This window comes from Erpetoichthys calabaricus, chromosome 3, assembly GCF_900747795.2.
Source record: "Erpetoichthys calabaricus chromosome 3, fErpCal1.3, whole genome shotgun sequence".
In the NCBI taxonomy this organism is placed as follows: domain Eukaryota; kingdom Metazoa; phylum Chordata; class Cladistia; order Polypteriformes; family Polypteridae; genus Erpetoichthys; species Erpetoichthys calabaricus.
Genome location: NC_041396.2, coordinates 61,949,571 through 61,970,811, shown reverse-complemented (window position 1 = coordinate 61,970,811; position 21,241 = coordinate 61,949,571). Strand labels below are relative to the sequence as shown.

Genomic DNA, 21,241 nt, shown 5'->3' with positions numbered 1-21,241 from the left:
AATAAAAAGAAATCCAGCTATTATCTAGCATATAATATTGTATGAGAGTGGAGGACATGCATTAATAGATGTATCCATATCGCCCAATCAATTTTCTCAATTTTGGTTTTTTTTTTTTTTTTTTTTTTAAATCATACATGGTCACAACGTGAAGCCTACCTATCAACATTAAAATATTGGAAATTGAACTTGGTTAAAAATGACAGCTCAAAAAAATAATGTAAATGCATAAAATATTATTTACAATAAACTGGTTCAAAAGCAGATATACTACTTTGCATTCTTTACTGTAAAGCTTTGTATATTAGTAACATACAATTTCAATATTTGAAATGAGGGCTTAAAAGATACAAACCAATTCTTGTTCATAAAGCTACTACTGCACATCCTTAGCATATCAAAAGAAAAGAAAAAGAAGGAAAGAAGTTATATTACTCATTTTGAGGAACTCTTTCTTTCTTGTGAAAATCAGATTTTTTTTCTTTGTGGAAGGAGACTTACTTAAAACTAAGGGTTAGGGTACGATGCTGACAAAACCGCTTGGATAAGAGAATAAAACAATGATTAAGAAAAAAATATGTTTTTATTCTATAGTAGTAACAATAAGAGCAGCTCACTACTCAAAACGGCAAAATCTAGGAAGGGCCTGAAATTGAACCCACAACTTCTTGATTATGAGCGAGTAGTCCGTACTGCTACACCACCCAAGCGATCGTGTCAGCATCGTACCCTAACCCGATTTCTTTTTCTTCGGTTATATTCTTAAATAAAAGCGCTCTTGTTTTGTTATACTTGTACCTTTTGTGAAAGTGTTTATTTGATATTTGGACTTCAGTCTTCACACATTATACGCTTGATGTCAAAATTTTGTCATTAGTACTACAACATGAAAAATGTTTCTGGTTAACTATGTGTTCAACATTTCTTTCCAGCTTACATTTACCCAGATTGTTGTAGACATGGAACACACATGAAATGCACATGTTCCAAATAACAATATACAAGTATGTACTGTATTATTTACCCTATACAAATCCAGGCACCTAACACCCAGATAAACAGAGTTGAGCTGGGAGAACTTTTTGTCCGACTTGAACTGCAGCGGTTGGGGGATGGTAAAGCAGGCAGCTTGCTGCTTGTGCTGATCGACACATTTGCAAAACAAAAGGCGCTAATGGAGAGGTGCAAAGGAATTTAAGGTGGCCCAGGATTACAATTTTTTTCGTAGGCTTCAGGGATTATATAGATTATATGACCTATTGTGTCTGTAAGTAACTGTCAGAGTCAAAAAATGGATGAGAGGTAACTGCTTGTATTTAAGTATATGTTAAAAAAAAAATGCATATATTGGGACAGCAAAGTAGTATTGACACATTTAATTAGGAATGACTAAAAATTTGTTTTATCACACCACTTAGGCCTTATTTTTAAACAGTAGTCTCACTTTAAATCACACATAAAACCAAAAGTCCTGCCATCATTAAAAATTGTTCCTGACCCTCCTTGATGTAATTTGTCTTCTAAATATATTTCTGTGGTATTTACAAAATTCAGGGATACACGAAGAAACAACCAAATAGACATGGTAAGAAAGTCACAAACTACACAAAGTCATCAAGCAAGCAAAGTATTCAAACCCAGGATGGTGGATGTTTGACAAAGCAGTACTAAACAAAATACCGCAGTGTTGGGGTATGTTTGTGCAGTTAATATTAATTTTGCATAAGAAACACAATGTTTACTTTAAAATTAGAAAAAAAAATCCAACATCTCTCTATTAAAAAAAATCTTGCAACAAGACATGATCTTCTGAAGAGAGACAGAGACACTTTCACTTCCCGTGACACGGTCAAGTCACGTCATACTGACATCCATTGGAAACATGTTCCTGTGAGACTGACCTGCGCAAGGAAAGTAATAATCAGCCCAGAACAAGTGGAATTGAAAACCTTACAGGTCCAAACGGGATCAAAAGTAAAAGATACAGTAGAATATCATAAAGACGTTCAAAAACGTTGGCGCCATACATATGCAGAGCAGGTTACAGATTATGACAGCAGTGGAATTCGAAAGGCTCACAAAAAACCTTGGCGCGATACACACATAGAGCAAGTTCAAAAATATGACAGTACTAAAATTCTAAAGTGTCAACAACAAGAGAGTACAGATCGCATTTGCGCAAACAAACGGAAATTATTACTAGGTGAAATAACGTAACAGCAAAAAGAAATCGAATATATGGACATTGGTGATATGTCGGAAGTATGTAGATATTTTAAGACTTTAAACTTTAAGTTGGAGACTTGTAGATCGTCTATTTCGTGTTGCCATCAGGGAAAAGTTCTGCTGCTTCCCAATGAAGAGGTGATTCTGCAAGATTTGTTGTTTGGTGAAAGTGAAACCCACAAACACTACAGGCAAAATATACGCGTCTACAATAATCGGTTTGCGTTAGCATCATTCAATGCACAAAACATTGATTTATACAATAATGGACCATACACTATGAGAATCTGTGTTCCCGCAACAATTACAGCTATGACAAGTTTAATTTAGAAAAAAAAAACACAATTTGGTCAGGGGTAGTGCTGGGTGGTATGACCAAAATTCTATATCACGGTATTTTTCAAAATTATACCGATTTCACGCTATTGGACGGTATTTTTTTCCCATGCACGAGTGGATGTTAACCACATTTTCTACTGCAATTACTGGCTAAGAATAACCTATTCCACTGTCATGAGAATTGTACATTGTACAAAAAAACATTTTACTATACAGACAAGTATTAATACAGGTTTGCTTGGCCCCATAAAGTGATAGTTTTCAAGAGGGTAGCAACTAATGAAAAGAAGGAATCACAGATGCAGTCAAAATATAGAACTTTTTTATTGAAGTTCGCAAACAACTTAAACTAAAATTCTGACAACATATTTTCAACCATCCAAAGAGGCATTTAGGCTTAGTAAAATATCCAGAGGTGCTTGTCAAAAGTTGTATTGCACTGAACATGTCTTAGGAAAGGAATAAATAAATAAAAAAATGGTCTCGTCCGGGGATTGGTCTCGTCCGTTTATAGGAGATGGATGTCTGAAGCAGAGCTCCGCTAGCAGCGGCTTTATTTTCCCACGTATTTCATATTATTTAGAGGTATCCTGTATTTAACCCGACCAAGGAACTTCCACTACAATATACAAGCATGAGTAACAAGAAGAAAAGTCAGAAAGATCCGGAAAAGAAACTTAAAGCTGCATCAAAGTCTGGACAGACTTCCGGCCTGAGTGCAAGTGCAAGGTATGGCCTCACGGAGACTGACCTGGAACAGGCAGACGAATGCGCAGATTTCCTGGGACCCCGCTCCATTGTATCGTCTCCAGTCGAGAGTGAAAATGGGAGCGAAGGTGCAAGTGGTACAGGTCACGATGGATCGCCGATTTCTGAGGATCATTCGAGACTAGAAAAGGCCCTGGAGGATGTGCTCTCATCGCGAGCCTGCAGCATCTGCTGTGACAGGAGCTGCATTTCCACTCGCGGAGCACGAAAGCCGAAGCGAACTGTCCAAACTGAAAGAGATGATCGCTACACTGGCCACTGCCAAGGTTACAGCCATGAATGAGCTTAAGAAAGATAACAAGAATGATCTTAAGAAGGTGACCGTTGAGCTCAAGAAGGATAACAAAGATAAAGAAACGTGTCTATTTAAACGTTTTGACGTGAACTTTAAAGGCATGTTGGAGAAATTAGTGGAACACATCAAAGAAACTAATTCCAACCTGAAAATGCTTGCTGACCAGATTAATGACGTTTCAGATCAGCTGGAAGACGTTAAGCAGGGACTCACGGCTCGAGTTGAAACAGCGGAACAACTGGCGTCTAACGCCGATGAGAAAGCCACAGCTGCGAATTCCGAATGCAAAAAACTTGGAGACAGACTTGCAGCCCTGGAGGATGGGTGCAGAAGAAATAATATAAGAATTGAGGGTATACCTGAGAAACGAGAAAGCTCAAGCCCAGTGAAATTTGCAGTAGAATTACTGTCTAAAATAATTGGAGATGACTTTAAACTCGACATTGAGATAGCCACGGCTTATCACACAAACAGACCAAGCACCTTTAAGCCTAGGTCTTTTATTGTCCGCTTCGAGCGACTACGATGTAAGCTTGATGTGATGGCACTTCTCAGACACAAGCAAGAGATTATATTCGAAAATAATCTTATTCGTATTTTCCCCGACTTCTCACCATCAACAGCTGCAAAACGCAAATCCTACATTGACATTAAAAAGTTGCTACGGAAAGCCGATATCAAATACAGCCTCTTGTATCCCGCCAAACTGAAAGTGGAAGTTCAAGATCATTATTATATTTTCCTAAGCAAAGAAGAAGCTGAAAAGGAACTAAAGAAGCTGTTTCCGACACTTTTTTGAAAGTTAATAAGGAGCCGTATTCTATCAAGGCACGGGAAGGACCTATGATCTGCTCTCTGGATCCATGTTTAAAGAGACTGGTATTATAATTATACATCCTTTTCTTTATCTGGACTTTATATGTTTATGTTTTAATCAGAGTTATAGAGTTATAGACGTGACTGTGAAAATGTGGAAGTAATTAAAGTAGGATTCATTTTTTTTTTTCTTCTACAGTACTATACCTTAAAGTAGACAGTTTAACATCATACCCTTGGTTTATTGCTTTTTCTACTATTTATACTATTACCATTATACTATTACAGTAGGAATTACCAGGTTTATCCTAGACTAGTTTTTTAAAATCATTCCCAGGGTTGACTCTTCTTTTTTTTTTTTAATCTTAATATCTTAACTTAAAAGCGCTGAAGATTATTTCAAGCTTAAATACTGTTAATGATAATATTTCCGGCAGATAGTATTAAGAATTTAGCTGCAAAAGATATCTCTGTTCTAATTCTCTAACGCCGCTGCAGGGTGGGGTTTGTTTTATTTTGGACGTGCTCTGTCTCTTCGTATGTCAGAGGACTGGGACATCGCGAAGTGGGATCTAGCCTCATGTGGGGAGGCAAAATGGGGGGGTGGGGGGATAAAGGGGGGAAGAGAAGGAGAGCAGGTTATATCTCATCTATTCTTGTAATCCTTATAATTATAAATATCAATGCAACAATAGGCTAAAATGCAATAACTCATGGGGAATCTTGAAAGTAAGATTAAAACTGCCATATTACCAATTAAAACTATAAAATGACATTAAAAACTCAGAATCAATGTCTCCATGATGGGACAGTTAACTTTGTGAGCTGGAATGTTAAAGGCCTGAATCACGAATTAAAGAGAAAGAAAGTATGCTCTCACCTAACAGGCTTAAACGCTAAAATAGTATTCTTACAGGAGACCCACTTACTAACCAAGGATCAGTTAGGCTACAAAAAGACTGGACTGGCCAAATGTTCCATTCTAGCTTTATAAAGAAAACTAGAGGGGTGGGAATTCTCATACATAGAACAGTTCCATTTGTAGCATCAGATGTAGTGTCAGACCCTGAAGGGAGATATGTGATGGTCATGGGCAACTTATGTAACAGTAAAATGATTTTGATAAATATTTATGCCCCCAATGTTGATGATAAGGAATTCATGCAAAATCTATTTGCATCCATTCCCAATGTGAACACTCATAAAATTATAATGGCTGGGGACTTTAATTGTGTTTTAAATCCACTCTTAGATAGGACTCCTGTGACTGGGGGGACGACATCTAATACTGCAAAGATAATTACACAGTTTTTAAATGATCACAACTTATCAGACCCCTGGAGGTTTCTTAACCCAAACTCAAGAACATATTCGTTCTACTCACCAGTCCATTATAGCTCCTCAAGAATTGATTATTTTTTTTTATAGATAATAATTTCCTGCCTACAATTAAATCATGCAAATACGACACAATTGTTATCTCTGACCATGCCCCTCTAGTCTTGGAGCTAAAATTATTAAGCCCCTCACACTCACCTCGCAGATGGCATCTTAACCCTCTTTTATTGGCAGACGAGAACTGCACAGAATTTATATCCAAACAAATCAGCGTCTTCCTAGAGACAAACACGTCCACAGAGGTTTCTGCAGGAACACTCTGGGAAACTCTAAAGGCCTTCTTAAGAGGACAGATTATTTCATATCTTTCCCACAGAAATAAATTAGAAACCAAGAAAGTGTCAGAGCTAAGAAATGAAATTACTAGAATAGATGAAGAACAAGCCAGACGTCCAAATGAAGTTCTCCACAGGAAAAGGCAGGCCCTGCATACAGAACTTAACATCTTAACAACTAAAGAAACTAAACAACTTATTTATAAGTCTAGACAGCATTACTATGAACACGGAGAAAAAGCTAATAAGCTTTTAGCTCAACAAATTCATAAACAAGAAGTTCACAATACAATACCAGTAATCACCAACAAGAATGGAGAAGAAATCATTGACCATAATAAAATAATGCACACATTTAGAGATTACTATAAGTCTTTATATTCTACTGAGCCCAAAGAAGACAACACACAATCTAATGCATTCCTGGAAACATCACAGATACCACAAATAGATGCTTTAAGTGCTGAGGAACTGGATAAACCTCTAACGCTAACAGAATTACTAGACGCTATAAAGTCACTACAAAGCGGGAAATCATCAGGCCCTGATGGCTACCCCGTAGAATTTTATAAGAAATTCTCCACTCAGCTAGCTCCCCTCTTATTGGCAACATTTACTGAAGCTAGAGACAACCAAATACTACCTCAAACATTTCGACAAGCATTAATCACCGTCTTTCCTAAACAAAATAAGGACTTGTTACAATGTGCATCATACAGACCAATTTCACTCCTGAATAATGATGTTAAGATACTCTCAAAAATCCTAGCTAGAAGGATGGAGAAAGTGCTGCCCTCGGTAATATCACAAGATCAAACTGGATTTATTAAAGACCGACACCTATCTTCAAATCTCCGACGCTTGTTTAATGTTATATATTCACCAGCAAAGTCAAACACCCCAGAGATATTACTATCATTAGACGCAGAAAAAGCATTTGATATGATTGAATGGAATTACCTTTTCACTGCATTGGAGAAATTTGGATTTGGCCCGAATATTTGTGCATGGATCAAACTACTGTATACCAATCCAGAAGCTTCAGTTTGTATTAATAACATTTGCTTAGACTACTTTAAACTAGAACGTGGTACCAGACAAGGATGTCCCTTGTCGCCACTGTTGTTTGCAATCGCTATTGAACCACTGGCGGTTCACTGCCGAAATTCTTATCAGATAAAGGGGATTGTCAGAGAAGGACTGGAACAGAAAATTTCTCTATATGCAGATGATATGGTCTTATATATATCAGACCCAGAAAACACTGTCCCTGCTGTTTTAACAGCACTAATAGAATTTCAACAGATATCTGGTCTTAGAATTAATCTGAATAAAAGTATACTCTTTCCAGTGAATTCACAAGCATATAATATTAGATTAGACACCCTACCTTTTACCATAGCAGATCAGTTTAAATACCTAGGGGTAAATATCACAAGTAAACATAAAGCTCTTTATCAACAAAATTATGGCGTCTGTATGGAAAAAATTAAGCAAGACTTGCATAGATGGTCAACCCTTCATCTCACTCTAGCCGGAAGAATTAACATTGTTAAGATGAATATCCTTCCTAAACTTCTCTTTTTATTTCAAAACATTCCAATATATATCAATAAATCGTTTTTTAAACAGTTAGATTCAACAATAACCTCATTCATTTGGAACTCAAAACACCCACGTATCCGAAGAGCGACCCTACAAAGACCTCAGGCAGAAGGTGGCATGGCTTTACCTAATTTTCAGTTTTATTACTGGGCAGCAAACATACAAGCCATAAAAACCTGGACACAAATAAATGAACATACACAGGCTTGGTCCGCAATAGAAGTAAAATCCTGTAGTACTTCTTTATATTCCCTGCTCTGCTCTCCAATAAATGAAAGTTATCGCAAACATACTAATAACCCAATTGTGCTTTACTCACTCAGAATATGAAACCAAATTAGAAAGCATTTTAAGATGGAAAATCTTTTATCAGTGGCACCTCTGCAAGAGAACCACCTCTTTCAACCTTCGCAAGTATATCCAGTTTTTAATACCTGGAAAAGTTTTGGGATTAAAATGCTCAGAGATCTTTATATAGACAACATATTTACATCTTTTGAACAATTACGTTCAAAATTCAACCTCCCAGCTACACACTTCTTTTACTATCTTCAAATTAGAAATTTTGTTAAACAGAAATTGCCCGATTTCCCCCACCTTGCACCCTCCACAATGCTGGAAAAAATACTGCTCAATTTCAAGGAAATAAACGCTATTTCCGCAATATATAAAATCTTATTAGAGTCCCTACCTTTCAAAGATCCAAGAGGACATTGGGAAGAAGATCTCTTAATCAATATATCAGAAAAGGAGTGGAAGGTAGCAAAGCAGAGAATTCACTCGAGTTCTATATGCGCAAAGCATAGAATTATTCAACTAAAAATTATATATCGAGCCCATCTGTCTCGCTTAAAACTGTCCAAAATGTTTCCAGGGCAGGATCCAACCTGCGAACGCTGCAACCAAGCTCCTGCCTCACTGGGTCACATGTTCTGGGCCTGCACCAACACTAACATCATTTTGGACAAAAATTTTTAAGTGCCTCTCAGACAGCCTTGGTATCACAATCCCTCCTAACCCACTAACAGCTGTGTTCGGTGTTCTTCCAGATGGACTTGAATTGGAGAAGGACAAGCAAACGGTGATTGCATTCACTACACTTTTGGCACGCAGACTTATTTTGTTAAATTGGAAGAATCCTAATTCTCCTCTTATAAGTCAGTGGGAAACCGATGTTTTATATTATTTGAAATTGGAAAAAATCAAATTCTCAGTTAGAGGATCTGTACAAAATTTTTTCAAAACCTGGCAGGATTTAATCAATATTATTTTAGAATAAGAGAAATAACTATTACCGCATTTAACTCCCTTCTCCATCTCTTATTTACATTGATATTTACTTCTCCCTTTCTTTTGTTTAATGTTGCCTTATTAAAAAGCCTTAAGCAATTTTCCTTTAGCTAAGCTCTCCTTCTCAGGGGTGGGGTTTTGATTTGTCTTCAAATTTGTTGGGTTATAAATTGATCTGTTTGTATGGAATGATTACAATGAAAATTAATAAAATAAAAATATAAAAAAAAAAAGAAAAGGAATAGTAAATATTTTTTGTAAATCAACTACACTTTGTTAATGTTAACAATCTCTGTCCACTGACACGTTAAAGTGACTTTTTAAACAACTTCACCATCATTAAACTGCATAATATTTAAACTAATAAATAATAACAATAAAATAAATAATAGTATTACTGGAAGTTGCACTATTACTTCCAAGACTTCTAGCCCAGGTGCATTACACAGTATTCACCAAAATAAATTGAAATAAAACAAGTGCAGCTTGGCAATATCTTTACCAACTGAACCATCATTAAGGCAAACTGCATTAATATGTACCTTGCTTCAAGCTAAGCTATATACATAAATAATAAAACTGCAACTTGCGGAAGCGTATTAGGGCCACGGTTAAAAAAAAAAAAAATCCGGACACAGTAAAGAAAAAAAAAAATTATGTCGAGATTAAAGTCGACATTTCCACTTTATTCTCATAGTTTATTTTGTCATTAAAGTAGAATGTCGTAAACTAAACTTCATCCTAAAATCAATGTTTAATTTACTAGATTTTCTCAAATCCTGTCTTTCAAGGCACTGAGAGGAGGCGCAGGCAGCGATCACTGCACAGTGTACATTCACTTCATTATACAGTAATCCCTCACTATATCGCGCTTCGCCTTTCGCGGCTTCACTCTATCGCGGATTTTATATGTAAGCATATTTAAATCGCGGATTTTTCGCTGCTTCGCGGGTTTCTGCGGACAATGGGTCTTTTAATTTCTGGTACATGCTTCCTCAGTTGGTTTGCCCAGTTGATTTCATACAAGGGACGCTATTGGCAGATGGCTGAGAAGCTACCCAGCTTACTTTCTCTCTCTCTCTCTCTCTCTTGCGCTGACTTTCTGTGATCCTGATGTAGGGGGTGTGAGCAGGGGGGCTGTTCGCACACCTAGACGATACGGACGCTCGTCTAAAAATGCTGAAAGATTATCTTCAAGTTGCTATCTTTTGTGCAGCTGCTTTCTGAAACGACATGCTGCACAGTGCTTCGCATACTTAAAAGCTCGAAGGGCACGTATTGATTTGTGCTTGAAAAACAAACTCTGTCTCTCTCTCTCTATCTGCTTCTGACGGAGGGGGTGTGAGCTGCCGTCTTCAACAGCTTTGTGCCGCGGTGCTTCGCATACTTAAAAGCCAAACAGAGAGAAATGCAAACAAATCAATAGGGCTATCTCTGTGACAGTCACTGCTCCTGACACGCACTCCTTTGAAGAGGTAGATATGTTTGCATTCTTTTAATTGTGAGACGGAACTGTCATCTCTGTCTTGTCATGTAGCACAGTTTAAACTTTTGAAAAAGAGACAAATGTTTGTTTGCAGTGTTTGAATAACGTTCCTGTCTCTCTACAACCTCCTGTGTTTCTGCGCAAATCTGTGATCCAAGCATGACAATATAAAAATAACCATATAAACATATGGTTTCTACTTCGCGGATTTTATTTTGCGGGTGGCTCTGGAACGCAACCCCCGCGATGGAGGAGGGATTACTGTATTCCTGCTCTCTGAAAATGTAGAATGCGAAGATAAATTTTCATAATGAAATACATTAAAGCAGGTATTAAACATGCACGGTAGTAAGGGGTCCCCCGTGTACGTTCAGTGTAGAGAAATTTATGGCAGGTGCGACAGGGCTCCAAAAAACTGGATGTATGAATGGGCATCGCACAGGTTTAACTTACACAGAATTCAATTGATGTTCTTCTGAGCGGGCTGTCTTTATTGCATGCGTGCTTGTCTCTGTCTGACGTACCAAATCCTCAGTTCCTATCTTTCCTTTTTCTTTCTCCACACAACCAATCACCACACAACAAACGTTTCTGTGAAATTAAAACTAGTTATAAACTTAGACCACGGAGTGTTCAGAACTTTAAAAAAATCTTTGTTATAGATGTTTATGTTTATGCCATCCATTCAGGGTTGCACCCATCCCAGCAAGCAGGAGCAAATCCTGAACAGGGCACCAGTACATCACAGGGTGAATACAAGCAATACATATGAGCACGCCAAGTAAACCCACCAGAAAAACATGCAAATTCAAGGCAGGGAACACCCGGGACCCCCTTTCTGCGAGGCAGCAGTGCAACCTCCACGTCACCGTGCCCCCACATGATTAATACATGCTTTAATGCATTTCATCATAAAAATATCAAGTATTTATCTTAGCATTCTAAATGTTCAGGGAGCAGGAATATCATGAAATTAATGTATTCTGTGTGGTGATCGCTGCCTGCGCCTCCTCTTAATGCAAGAGGAAGTCAGTTTAAGAAGCATGTAGCAATTAACATGGCTCAGGGAACACTTAACACAGAGCATTTAATGTGCTACATAACTTATGACAGGGTTTGAGAAAATACAGTAAATTAAATATTCATTTTAAGATGAAGTTTAGTTTACGATGTTCTACTTTAATGACAAATTACGAGAATAAAGTCAACATGTCGACTTTATTCTCGTCATAAGCGTCAAGATTAAAGTGGAAATGTCAAGAATAAATTCAATATGTCATCACACTTTTACACAGTAGCCAGGTACATTACACAGTATTTAAAAAAAATAAAACAAGTATAACTTGGCTCGCAGTATTATCCGGTAGTATAGAAACAGTATTCACACATTTGAACATAATGGTCCACATCTGACCTTTTAAAACCAAAGTATCTCCAGACAACAGACACAGCTCCTTTTTTTGGAAAAACGTTCTTCTGTGTCATTATGTTCAACTTTATCGTCTGCTACAACTTCAGTTTCAGAATGCTCTCTGGCCATTTTCCCCGTTCAATACCTCCACTAATGCATGTACTCCGTTGCATGCCTATTTAGTGGTGCAGCAGTGAAAAAGGTCCTCTTTTAAACAGTTTCCCGCTGCGCCACGTTCCGAATGTTGTTTAGGCTATTTAAACCAGTGTTGCGGTATAAGAAAAATCCATATCATAACAAAAATAAAAAACGGTTTTTGGTATGAACCGGTATACTGCCCAGCACTAGTCAGGGGTATCTTTATGATCACGGAGAAGTGATACAACATAGAATCGAAAGAGTTAAACAATCCAACGTAACAGATATTATACAGCCAATCTTCTTCTTCTTTTGGCTGCTCCCATTAGGGGTTGCCACAGCGGATCATCTTCTTCCATATCTTTCTGTCCTCTGCATCTTGTTCTGTTACACCCATCACCTGCATGTCCTCTCTCACCACATCCATAAACCTTCGCTTAGGCCTTCCGCTTCCCTGGCAGCTCTATCCTTAGCATCCTTCTCCCAATATACCCAGCATCTCCCCTCTGCACATGTCCAAACCAACGCAATCTCGCCACTCTGACTTTGTCTCCCAACCATCCAACTTGAGCGGACCTATCCTATCCATCGTCGTCATACCCAGTGCAAATCTTAGCATCTTTAACTCTGCTACCTCCAGCTCTGTCTCCTGCTTTCTGGTCAGTGCCACCGTCTCCAACCCATATAACATAGCTGGTCTCACTACCGTCCTGTAGACCTTCCCTTTCACTCTTGCTGATACCTGTCTATCACAAATTACTCCTGACACTCTTCTCCACCCATTCCACCCTGCCTGCACTCTCTTTTTCACCTCTCTTCCACAATCCCCATTACTCTGTACTGTTGATCCCAAGTATTTAAACTCATCCACCTTCACCAACTCTACTCCCTGCATCCTCACTATTCCACTGAACTCCCTCTCATTTACACATATGTACAGTGCATTTGGAAAGTATTCACAGCGCATCACTGTTTCCACATTTTGTTATGTTACAGCCTTATTCCAAAATTGATTAAATTCAATTTTTTCTCAGAATTCTACACACAACGCCCCATAATGACAACATGAAAAAAGTTTACTTGAGGTTTTTGCAAATTTATTAAAAATAAAAAAAACTGAGAAATCACATGTACATAAGTATTCACAGCCTTTGCTCAATACCTTGTCGATGCACCTTTGGCAGCAATTACAGCCTCAAGTCTTTTTGAATATGATGCCACAAGCTTGGCACACCTATCCTTGGCCAGTTTCGCCCATTCCTCTTTGCAGCACCTCTCAAGCTCCATCAGGTTGGATGGAAAGCGTCAGTGCACAGCCATTTTAAAATCTCTCCAGAGATGTTCAATCGGATTCAAGTCTGGGCTCTGGCTGGGCCACTCAAGGACATTCACAGAGTTGTCCTGAAGCCACTTCTTTGATATCTTGGCTGTGTGCTTAGGGTCGTTGTCCCGCTGAAAGATGAACCGTCGCCCCAGTCTGAGGTCAAGAGCACTCTGGAGCAGGTTTTCATCCAGGATGTCTCTGTACATTGCTGCAGTCATCTTTCCCTTTATCCTGACTAGTCCCTGCCGCTGAAAAACATCCCCACAGCATGATGCTGCTGCCACCACCATGCTTCACTGTAGGGATGGTATTGGCCTGGTGATGAGCGGTGCCTGGTTTCCTCCAAACGCGAGTTCAATCTTTGTCTCATCAGACCAGAGAATCTTCTTTCTCATGGTCTGAGAGTTCTTCAGGTGCCTTTTGGCAAACTCCAGGCCGGCTGCCATGTGCCTTTTACTAAGGAGTGGCTTCAGTCTGGCCACTCTACCATACAGGCCTGATTGGTGGATTGCTGCAGAGATGGTTGTCCTTCTGGAAGGTTCTCCTCTCTCCACAGAGGACCTCTGGAGCTCTGACAGAGTGACCATCGGGTTCTTGGTCACCTCCCTGACTAAGGCCCTTCTCCCCCGATCGCTCAGTTTAGGTGGCCGGCCAGCTCTAGGAAGAGTCCTGGTGGTTTCAAACTTCTTCCACTTACGGATGATGGAGGTCACTGTGCTCATTGGGACCTTCAAAGCACCTTTGACTTCATGCTTGGTTTGTGCTCTGACATGAACTGTCAACTGTGGGACCTTATACAGACAGGTGTGTGCCTTTCCAAATCATGTCCAATCAACTAAATTTACCACAGGTGGACTCCAGTCAAGCTGCAGAAACATCTCAAGGATGATCAGGGGAAACAGGATGCACCTGAGCTCGATTTTGAGCTTCATGGAAAAGGCTGTGAATACTTATGTACATGTGTTTTCTCAATTTTTTTATTTTTAATAAATTTGCAAAAACCTCAAGTAAACTTTTTTCACGTTGTCATTATGGGGTGTTGTGTGTAGAATTCTGAGGAAAAAAAATGAATTTAATCCATTTTGGAATAAGCCTGTAACATAACAAAATGTGGAAAAAGTGATGCGCTGTGAATACTTTCTGGATGCACTGTATTCTGTCTTGTTCCTACTGACCTTCATTTCTCTCTCTAGAGCATATCTCCACCTCTCCAGGGTCTCCTCAACCTGCTCCCTCCCTACTATCACTACAGATCACAATGTCATCAGCAAACATCATAGTCCACGGGGACTCCTGTCTAATCTTGTCTGTCAACCTGTCCATTCTCTTCCTCTGTACTCTCTCCTGTATTTCCCCATTCCACCACCAGGTTTCCTTTTCCTCCTTCCTCTTTCCAGATATCACACCAAGCACCCTTCTTGCTGTCACCTTTACTACATCTGCTGTAGTTTCCCAGCTGTCTGGTAACTCTCTACTGCCACCCAGTGCCTGTCTCACCTCCTCCCTAAACTCAACCTTGCAGTCTTCATTTTTCAACTTCCACCATTTGATCCTTGGCTCTGCCCTCACTCTCTTCCTCTTCTTTATCTCCAACGTCATCCTACAGACCACCATCCTATGCTGCTTAACTACACTTTCTGGGATACAAATCCATACGTCCAAACACATCGCACTTTACACAAGATTTATCAGCAACACACGGACAAAGACATTTTCATGAATGTCTATATGAATCCAGAAGTTCACAGTCGCATTTATAATAAACCCATATGTGACAAATTGTCAGTGATAATAATTTCGAAAGACGGAGATATCAAAGACAGAGTAAATATTCGTGTATATCCAAAGGCAAAGCATGCTTCGTCATTTATGTGAAATACATCGCCACATGCCGACCCTTTACTCTTTCGTTTGTTTTTCCCAGATGGCGAAACAGGATGGTCGTACAATATGAAACAAACGTATTCAGCAAAACAAATAACACCTACACAATAATTCTGCTCAAAATTAGCGATCCATTCCTATGTATTTAACCCACTTCTATCATCTCAACGTCTATCATAACATTACATTATTAATGCGTATGTAAACGTCGCAGCTAATCGTCTATTCTTTATTAAATCGAATCGAGCTAAACATAGAACGGAACATATGCATGGTCTCATTGATAATGTTCAAAATTCAAATATCAATAGTTCAGACAAATTCAAAACAGGTAAAGCAGTAATATTACCTTCATCATATCAAGGTAGTCCAAGAGCATTGCAACAATTATATCATGATGCAATGGCAATATCCCGAACTATCAGTCGGTCAGATTTATTTATTACAATGATGTTCTACATCGGCTCTGGATATTCCCACTTTCGTAAGTAGATTATTTTTATTGAAACTATATTCACTCATGGCCAGTTATACGTTGCATTATCAAAAGTGAACATAATGCATATGTAACAATTCCCATGAAAAAAAAACCACTTTAAATTGTATTTCCACAGGACCAAACCTGGGAGTTGGTGAACGAAGCAAGCAGGGGGCAGAGCCCCCTAGTTTTGGAAATAAATCTAACACACAGCAAGAATTTTCTGAGTTGACATTTATAAGGAATCCAGATCAACAGAAAAAACATGAAAAGCCAAAATGATATGATCCCTCCAAATCTGGTTATGCATTGTAGATGTATACATATGAATTATATTTAACAAAGGCCAGTTGTACAAGCATAAACACACATTGTACAAACATCAGCAAATGTATAAGTCTGAGCAAATGTGTTGTATGTTAAGTTAATATTAAGCTTCTTTTTTCCCCCTGTTTTATGCATTTGTCTCCAGGCTTCCAAACTCCACTTAAAAGCTCATCTATCATTGCTTGTTAAGTAAATGTTAAATTATTGTTCTTGTAATAAGCCTCAATGAAACACATTTAAATGCATTTCTGAACTCAATCTACATTATTACTATTATTAATCAATTATTAGTAGTATTTACATAATCACCATGAAGTACAATGTTAACATAAAGCATTGCAGATTATTTCTAACAAAAAATTGTCACAAATAAATGTTCACGGGCGGCACAGTGGCGCAGTGGTAGCGCTGCTGCCTCGCAGTTAGGAGACCTGGGTTCGCTTCCCGGGTCCTCCCTGCGTGGAGTTTGCATGTTCTCCCCGTGTCTACGTGGGTTTCCTCCAGGCGCTCTGGTTTCCTCCCACAGTCCAAAGACATGCAGGTTAGGTGGATTGGCGATTCTAAATTGGCCCTAGTGTGTGCTTGGTGTGTGGTTGTGTTCGTGTGTGTCCTGTGGTGGGTTGGCACCCTGCCCAGGATTGGTTCCTGCCTTGTGCCCTGTGTTGGCTGGGATTGGTTCCAGCAGACCCCCGTGACCCTGTGTTCGGTTTCAGCGTGTTGGAAAATGGATGGATGGATAAATGTTCACTTATCTGGCAGTGTTCTTCAATTTGTGAACATTTGATATGTTTGATCACTTAACGCTTACTTTTATGCAAACTTTAAATACATGTACATATTCCATGCCATATTGTTAACTCTTGACTTTAAAACCTAAAATTCAACCTAATTTATTTCAAATACTTCATTACTTATTCCTAGTAAAAAAGAACCTAGATTCTTCACATGTATTAGGATAGAAATTCAATTTTTGTGATAGCCAAAAGTTATATTTAATCTCTATTCTACACAAATAAAGCCTAGCCTTCACACACTATTGACCATGAGATCTTATTGTTGTGGCTTGAACATCTGGTTTTGCTTAAAGGGGATGCTCTTAACTAGTTCAGGTCATATCTTACTGGAAGACACTTTTCAGTGTCTTTCCATTCCTCTTTCTTATCTACTGCTCCGGTTAAATGTGGTGTTCCTCAGCGATCCATTTTGGGTTTTATTTTTTCTATATATCTTCATCCTATAAGAGCTATTTTCAGGAAATTGTGTATTCCTTTTCACTGTTACGCTGATGATACACAAGTTTATAGTCCTATGTGTAACTCTGCAATTAACTGGCTGCAGAGTTGTGTTTTTGAGCCAAGATCCTGAATGGCTGAAAATTTCATGACAACCCAGCTAGCAAATAATTCAAAGCTACATCATGCTAAAATAGTTCACTGTTTTTCCTGAGAGAGAAGCAGAAGTCACTCAACACCCTACATTTTTAGTACACCACAAAAAAATCTATCCAATAAAGCCTGTAAAGTTTTACAAATGCAAAAATACCGCACGGCAGTAAGCAAGGAAAATAAAATAAAGAAAATAAAAATTAGGAATGCAGTTTTTAGCAGGTGTAAAATATTTGCAAAACTGTGATGTTATGTTCAAAATAAGAGGGTGTTCCATAGCAAACAAAGTGTTACGCCTGACATTAACTACTGAAAAAAAGTTCTGGCATTTGTTTTGTTTTTTTTTTTTAAATTGTTGGTTGTTTAGTTATATGAATACACAGCAAAAGGAATGGCACTGTTTATTGTTTATTAAAAAGACAAATTTATCTGTACTGTGCTACATAGCCTGATTACTTCTTACCTCTATAAATTTATACACACAAACAATACTTCATTAAAATTGTAATGATGCATCATTAAACACATTATAAAACATAAAACTATCTTTAAATGTAATTAAGCAGTCACATTCTTGCATTAAAAAATTTTACATAGTAAAAACAGTAAAGAATGCAAATCACATTTATTAATGTGGTTTGGTGTAGTATTTCAAGTGAAAGGTGAAATGAAATGGACAAAAAATATGCTTACACTTATCCAAAATACAGTTATAATATTTGTTTCCATACTGCAAGAAGCTGTTATTGAGAAACAAGACGCATTCCAATGTAGTATTTAGATCAGCTGGGCATAATGCCTCCAGAACCGCAGCAATAAAAGTGGAATAAAACAAAACTACATTATTCTTTGATCATTGCTTTATTACAAGTTAAAAAATTGCGGATGTAATTCATACATATCAGTTATACATAAATAACCTGCGTTTAAAAATAAATCATACTAAAAGCGGTTATTTTCTTCAGTCATATACAAGTGTTACTAAGGTTGTACATCACCTTGCACATATTATTAGTAACTTTCAAGTGGTCTGCTGTTTGAAGTACATTGATTTTGTAAATATGCCTGAGGTCTAAAAATCACTAGTACCAAATTAAAAAAAAACAAAAAGCTGTATTTATTGTAAACATCTGAACAACTAAAACTGGATTTAAAAAATATGCTGTACTGTATTTAATATAAAGTACATCCCAACTTCTAAATATCTGAATATTAAAATTAGAAAACAGCAACAGACATAACAATTACTTACTCTCCCGTATGGTGTCAAATGTCCATTGGTCATTCTTGAAAAAAGGATGGCATTTAATTTCCTGAACTCCATTTCTACCAAGGCGCACTTCCCTGAACATGGCATATAAGAGTTACATTTAATAAGCAATCTTATTCTCAATTGCTTACAACATATTCAAAATGAGGCCTGACAGTTTTGAAAAATACACTAAACCACCACCAAATTAACTTCTGTACTTAAAAAATAACACCCTCATAGCTGAAGATATTTGTGAGGTTTTGACAAAATTGTGTTCCAGTCACCTCCTTTGCAGTAGTGAAAAAACTGGATGAGGCGCTGAAGCATGCCACGTGTGGTCTAAACCATATTTTAGGAGAGAGAGAGAGAGAGAGAGAGAGAGAGGGAGGGAGGGACACACAGATGGGGCGAGCCAAAAGATTACAAAAACATGTAATAAGATTTAACACAGATAAACATTTAAAGAGCTCTGAACATTGATACATGCACATTTAAATATATAATTTATGTATAATAGAGATAAAAATTTCTCAACAAAAAAAATATTTTTCAGCATTATTAAAATGACTCACTGTTAACTATATTTTATGAAAGTTATTACATTTTTTCATGTATATCATGAACAAAGCTTACTCATTCTTGTCAAATTGAGTGTAACTAGACATACAGTATATTTTATATAAAAACAGGCATCTGTTTGAAATAAAACCGAATTGTGCTTAAGTTAATGTAAACAAGAAGTCGCCTACATATGGGTGAAGTGCTCACTGCTGCTGTTAGCCTAAGTATTCTCAAATATCACCTCTTCTCTGAAAGTTTCTTTTGGACTTCAGAGACTTTACAGCCTACTACAGGGAGCTCTTTCATGAACGGCATTTCCGCAAGAATATTTTATTCACCACAGAAACCCTAATATCAAAATATTAACAACGAGGCAGCATTCAGTTCTAAGAAAAGACAAACATTCCAAAAATTTCTGTACAGGTACTGCTTGTTATGCAATGGTCCATTTTTTTCACTGTTACAACAAATATCTAGACAGTCGTGATTTAGGAAAAGCTTTTAATCATATATTACATGTTAACTAGAATCCACAAACCCATATCTAAGGCTGATGTCATCTAAGTTTACATCAAATGGTTATTAAATATACAAGAAAAAAAGTACAAAGATAATTCCACTTCATGTTATTATTTTAGAGTGACTAACTTCATTAATAGAAAAAATACTATTTGTTTAGTGCTAATGTGAAATGAAAGGTGATTAATCCATCTAACATAAAGATTTCCCAGGAACTTAAAATTTATGGAATTGATTTCCAACTCTGTTTACTTCCATACAAGGTTGTGTGGAGCTGAAACGTATCCTGGCAGAATCAGCCACAGTGCAAAAACAAATCTTGTAGCAAGTTGCCAGCCTTCCAATAAAGGCCACACTTAAACATATGTCCACACTCACTGGTACCAAACCACTGTTAATACACTGCTGTGTCACATGCTACCAATACTGGCTTAATCAAGCTGCTACGTTTTGCCATTGAAGGAAATATTGAAATGATTGAGAACCTTAAGGATTATGTTACAGAAATTGCACAAGACCATTATATCATACTACATCTGTGGGCTTAAGCATGTAGAATAAAATACAGTGTTATGTTCAGAAAGGGTAGGTCACCCATAGATTAATATTTTTTCAGGAATGCTCATGAAAAAGGCATATCCTTTGTTAATTAGATCTTTATTAGTAAGAATTCAACTACATTTTCACTTAAGTATATTGTTACTTCTGCTCTGCATTTGTAAATCTGCCAAAACTGTTTTGCACCTGCAGTCGGTCAACAGCAAAACAAACTGAATTGAATTTAGAGTCACAATCCAAACTAACCTACATATTTGTTGGATTCTAAAGAAACTGAAGGGTACAGACACCACATAGACAGTGACTGTAAGAGCCATTTAGCCATTTCCTATTTAGATAAGATTCATAAATATTTTACTAGATGACTATGCATAATCTATGGGAGATTCCTATAACCCCCATAAGTAGAACTGAATTGGTATATTCCTGCCATTTCTAACAGCTCTGACTAAACATTATTCTCAGTTAGTGACCAGCCTTGCCATGTGTAAGGTGTAGAGGGCACATGGTTTTAAACCGTGCCCACAGGCTTTTTGAGTGTGTGAAGTAACTTGTAAGACAACATGCTTATTTAAGTGCAGAACCATACGCTTAAGGAGTACAGAAAAAGAAATTAAGAACCTTTAATAGTCGACTATACTTTCTTAGAAGGCTTGCGACCTTCAACATCTGCAATTAGATGCTGCAGATATTCTACCAGACGGTTGTGGCGAGCGCCCTCTTCTAAGCGGTGGTGTGCTGGGGAGGCAGCATAAAAAAGAGAGACGCCTCACGCCTGGACAAACTGGTGAGGAAGGCAGGCTCTATTGTAGGCACGGAGCTGGACAGTTTGACATCTGTGGCAGAGCAGCGGGCACTGAGAAGGCTACTGTCAATCATGGAGAATCCACTGCATCCACTGAACAG

At 37.8% G+C, this 21,241-nt stretch overlaps 1 protein-coding gene across 6 annotated transcripts in view; it reads right to left on the bottom strand.

The window, feature by feature from the left end:
- rock2a (rho-associated, coiled-coil containing protein kinase 2a) overlaps positions 1 to 21,241 on the bottom strand; it is a 234,846-nt gene that overhangs the window by 97,583 nt on the left and 116,022 nt on the right. For all 6 annotated transcript variants that reach the window (XM_051924915.1, XM_051924912.1, XM_051924917.1 and 3 more), the window contains exon 8: positions 18,698 to 18,789. In XM_051924915.1, the coding sequence (XP_051780875.1) occupies positions 18,698 to 18,789 (92 nt within the window). The remainder of the gene's footprint in view (positions 1 to 18,697; positions 18,790 to 21,241) is intronic.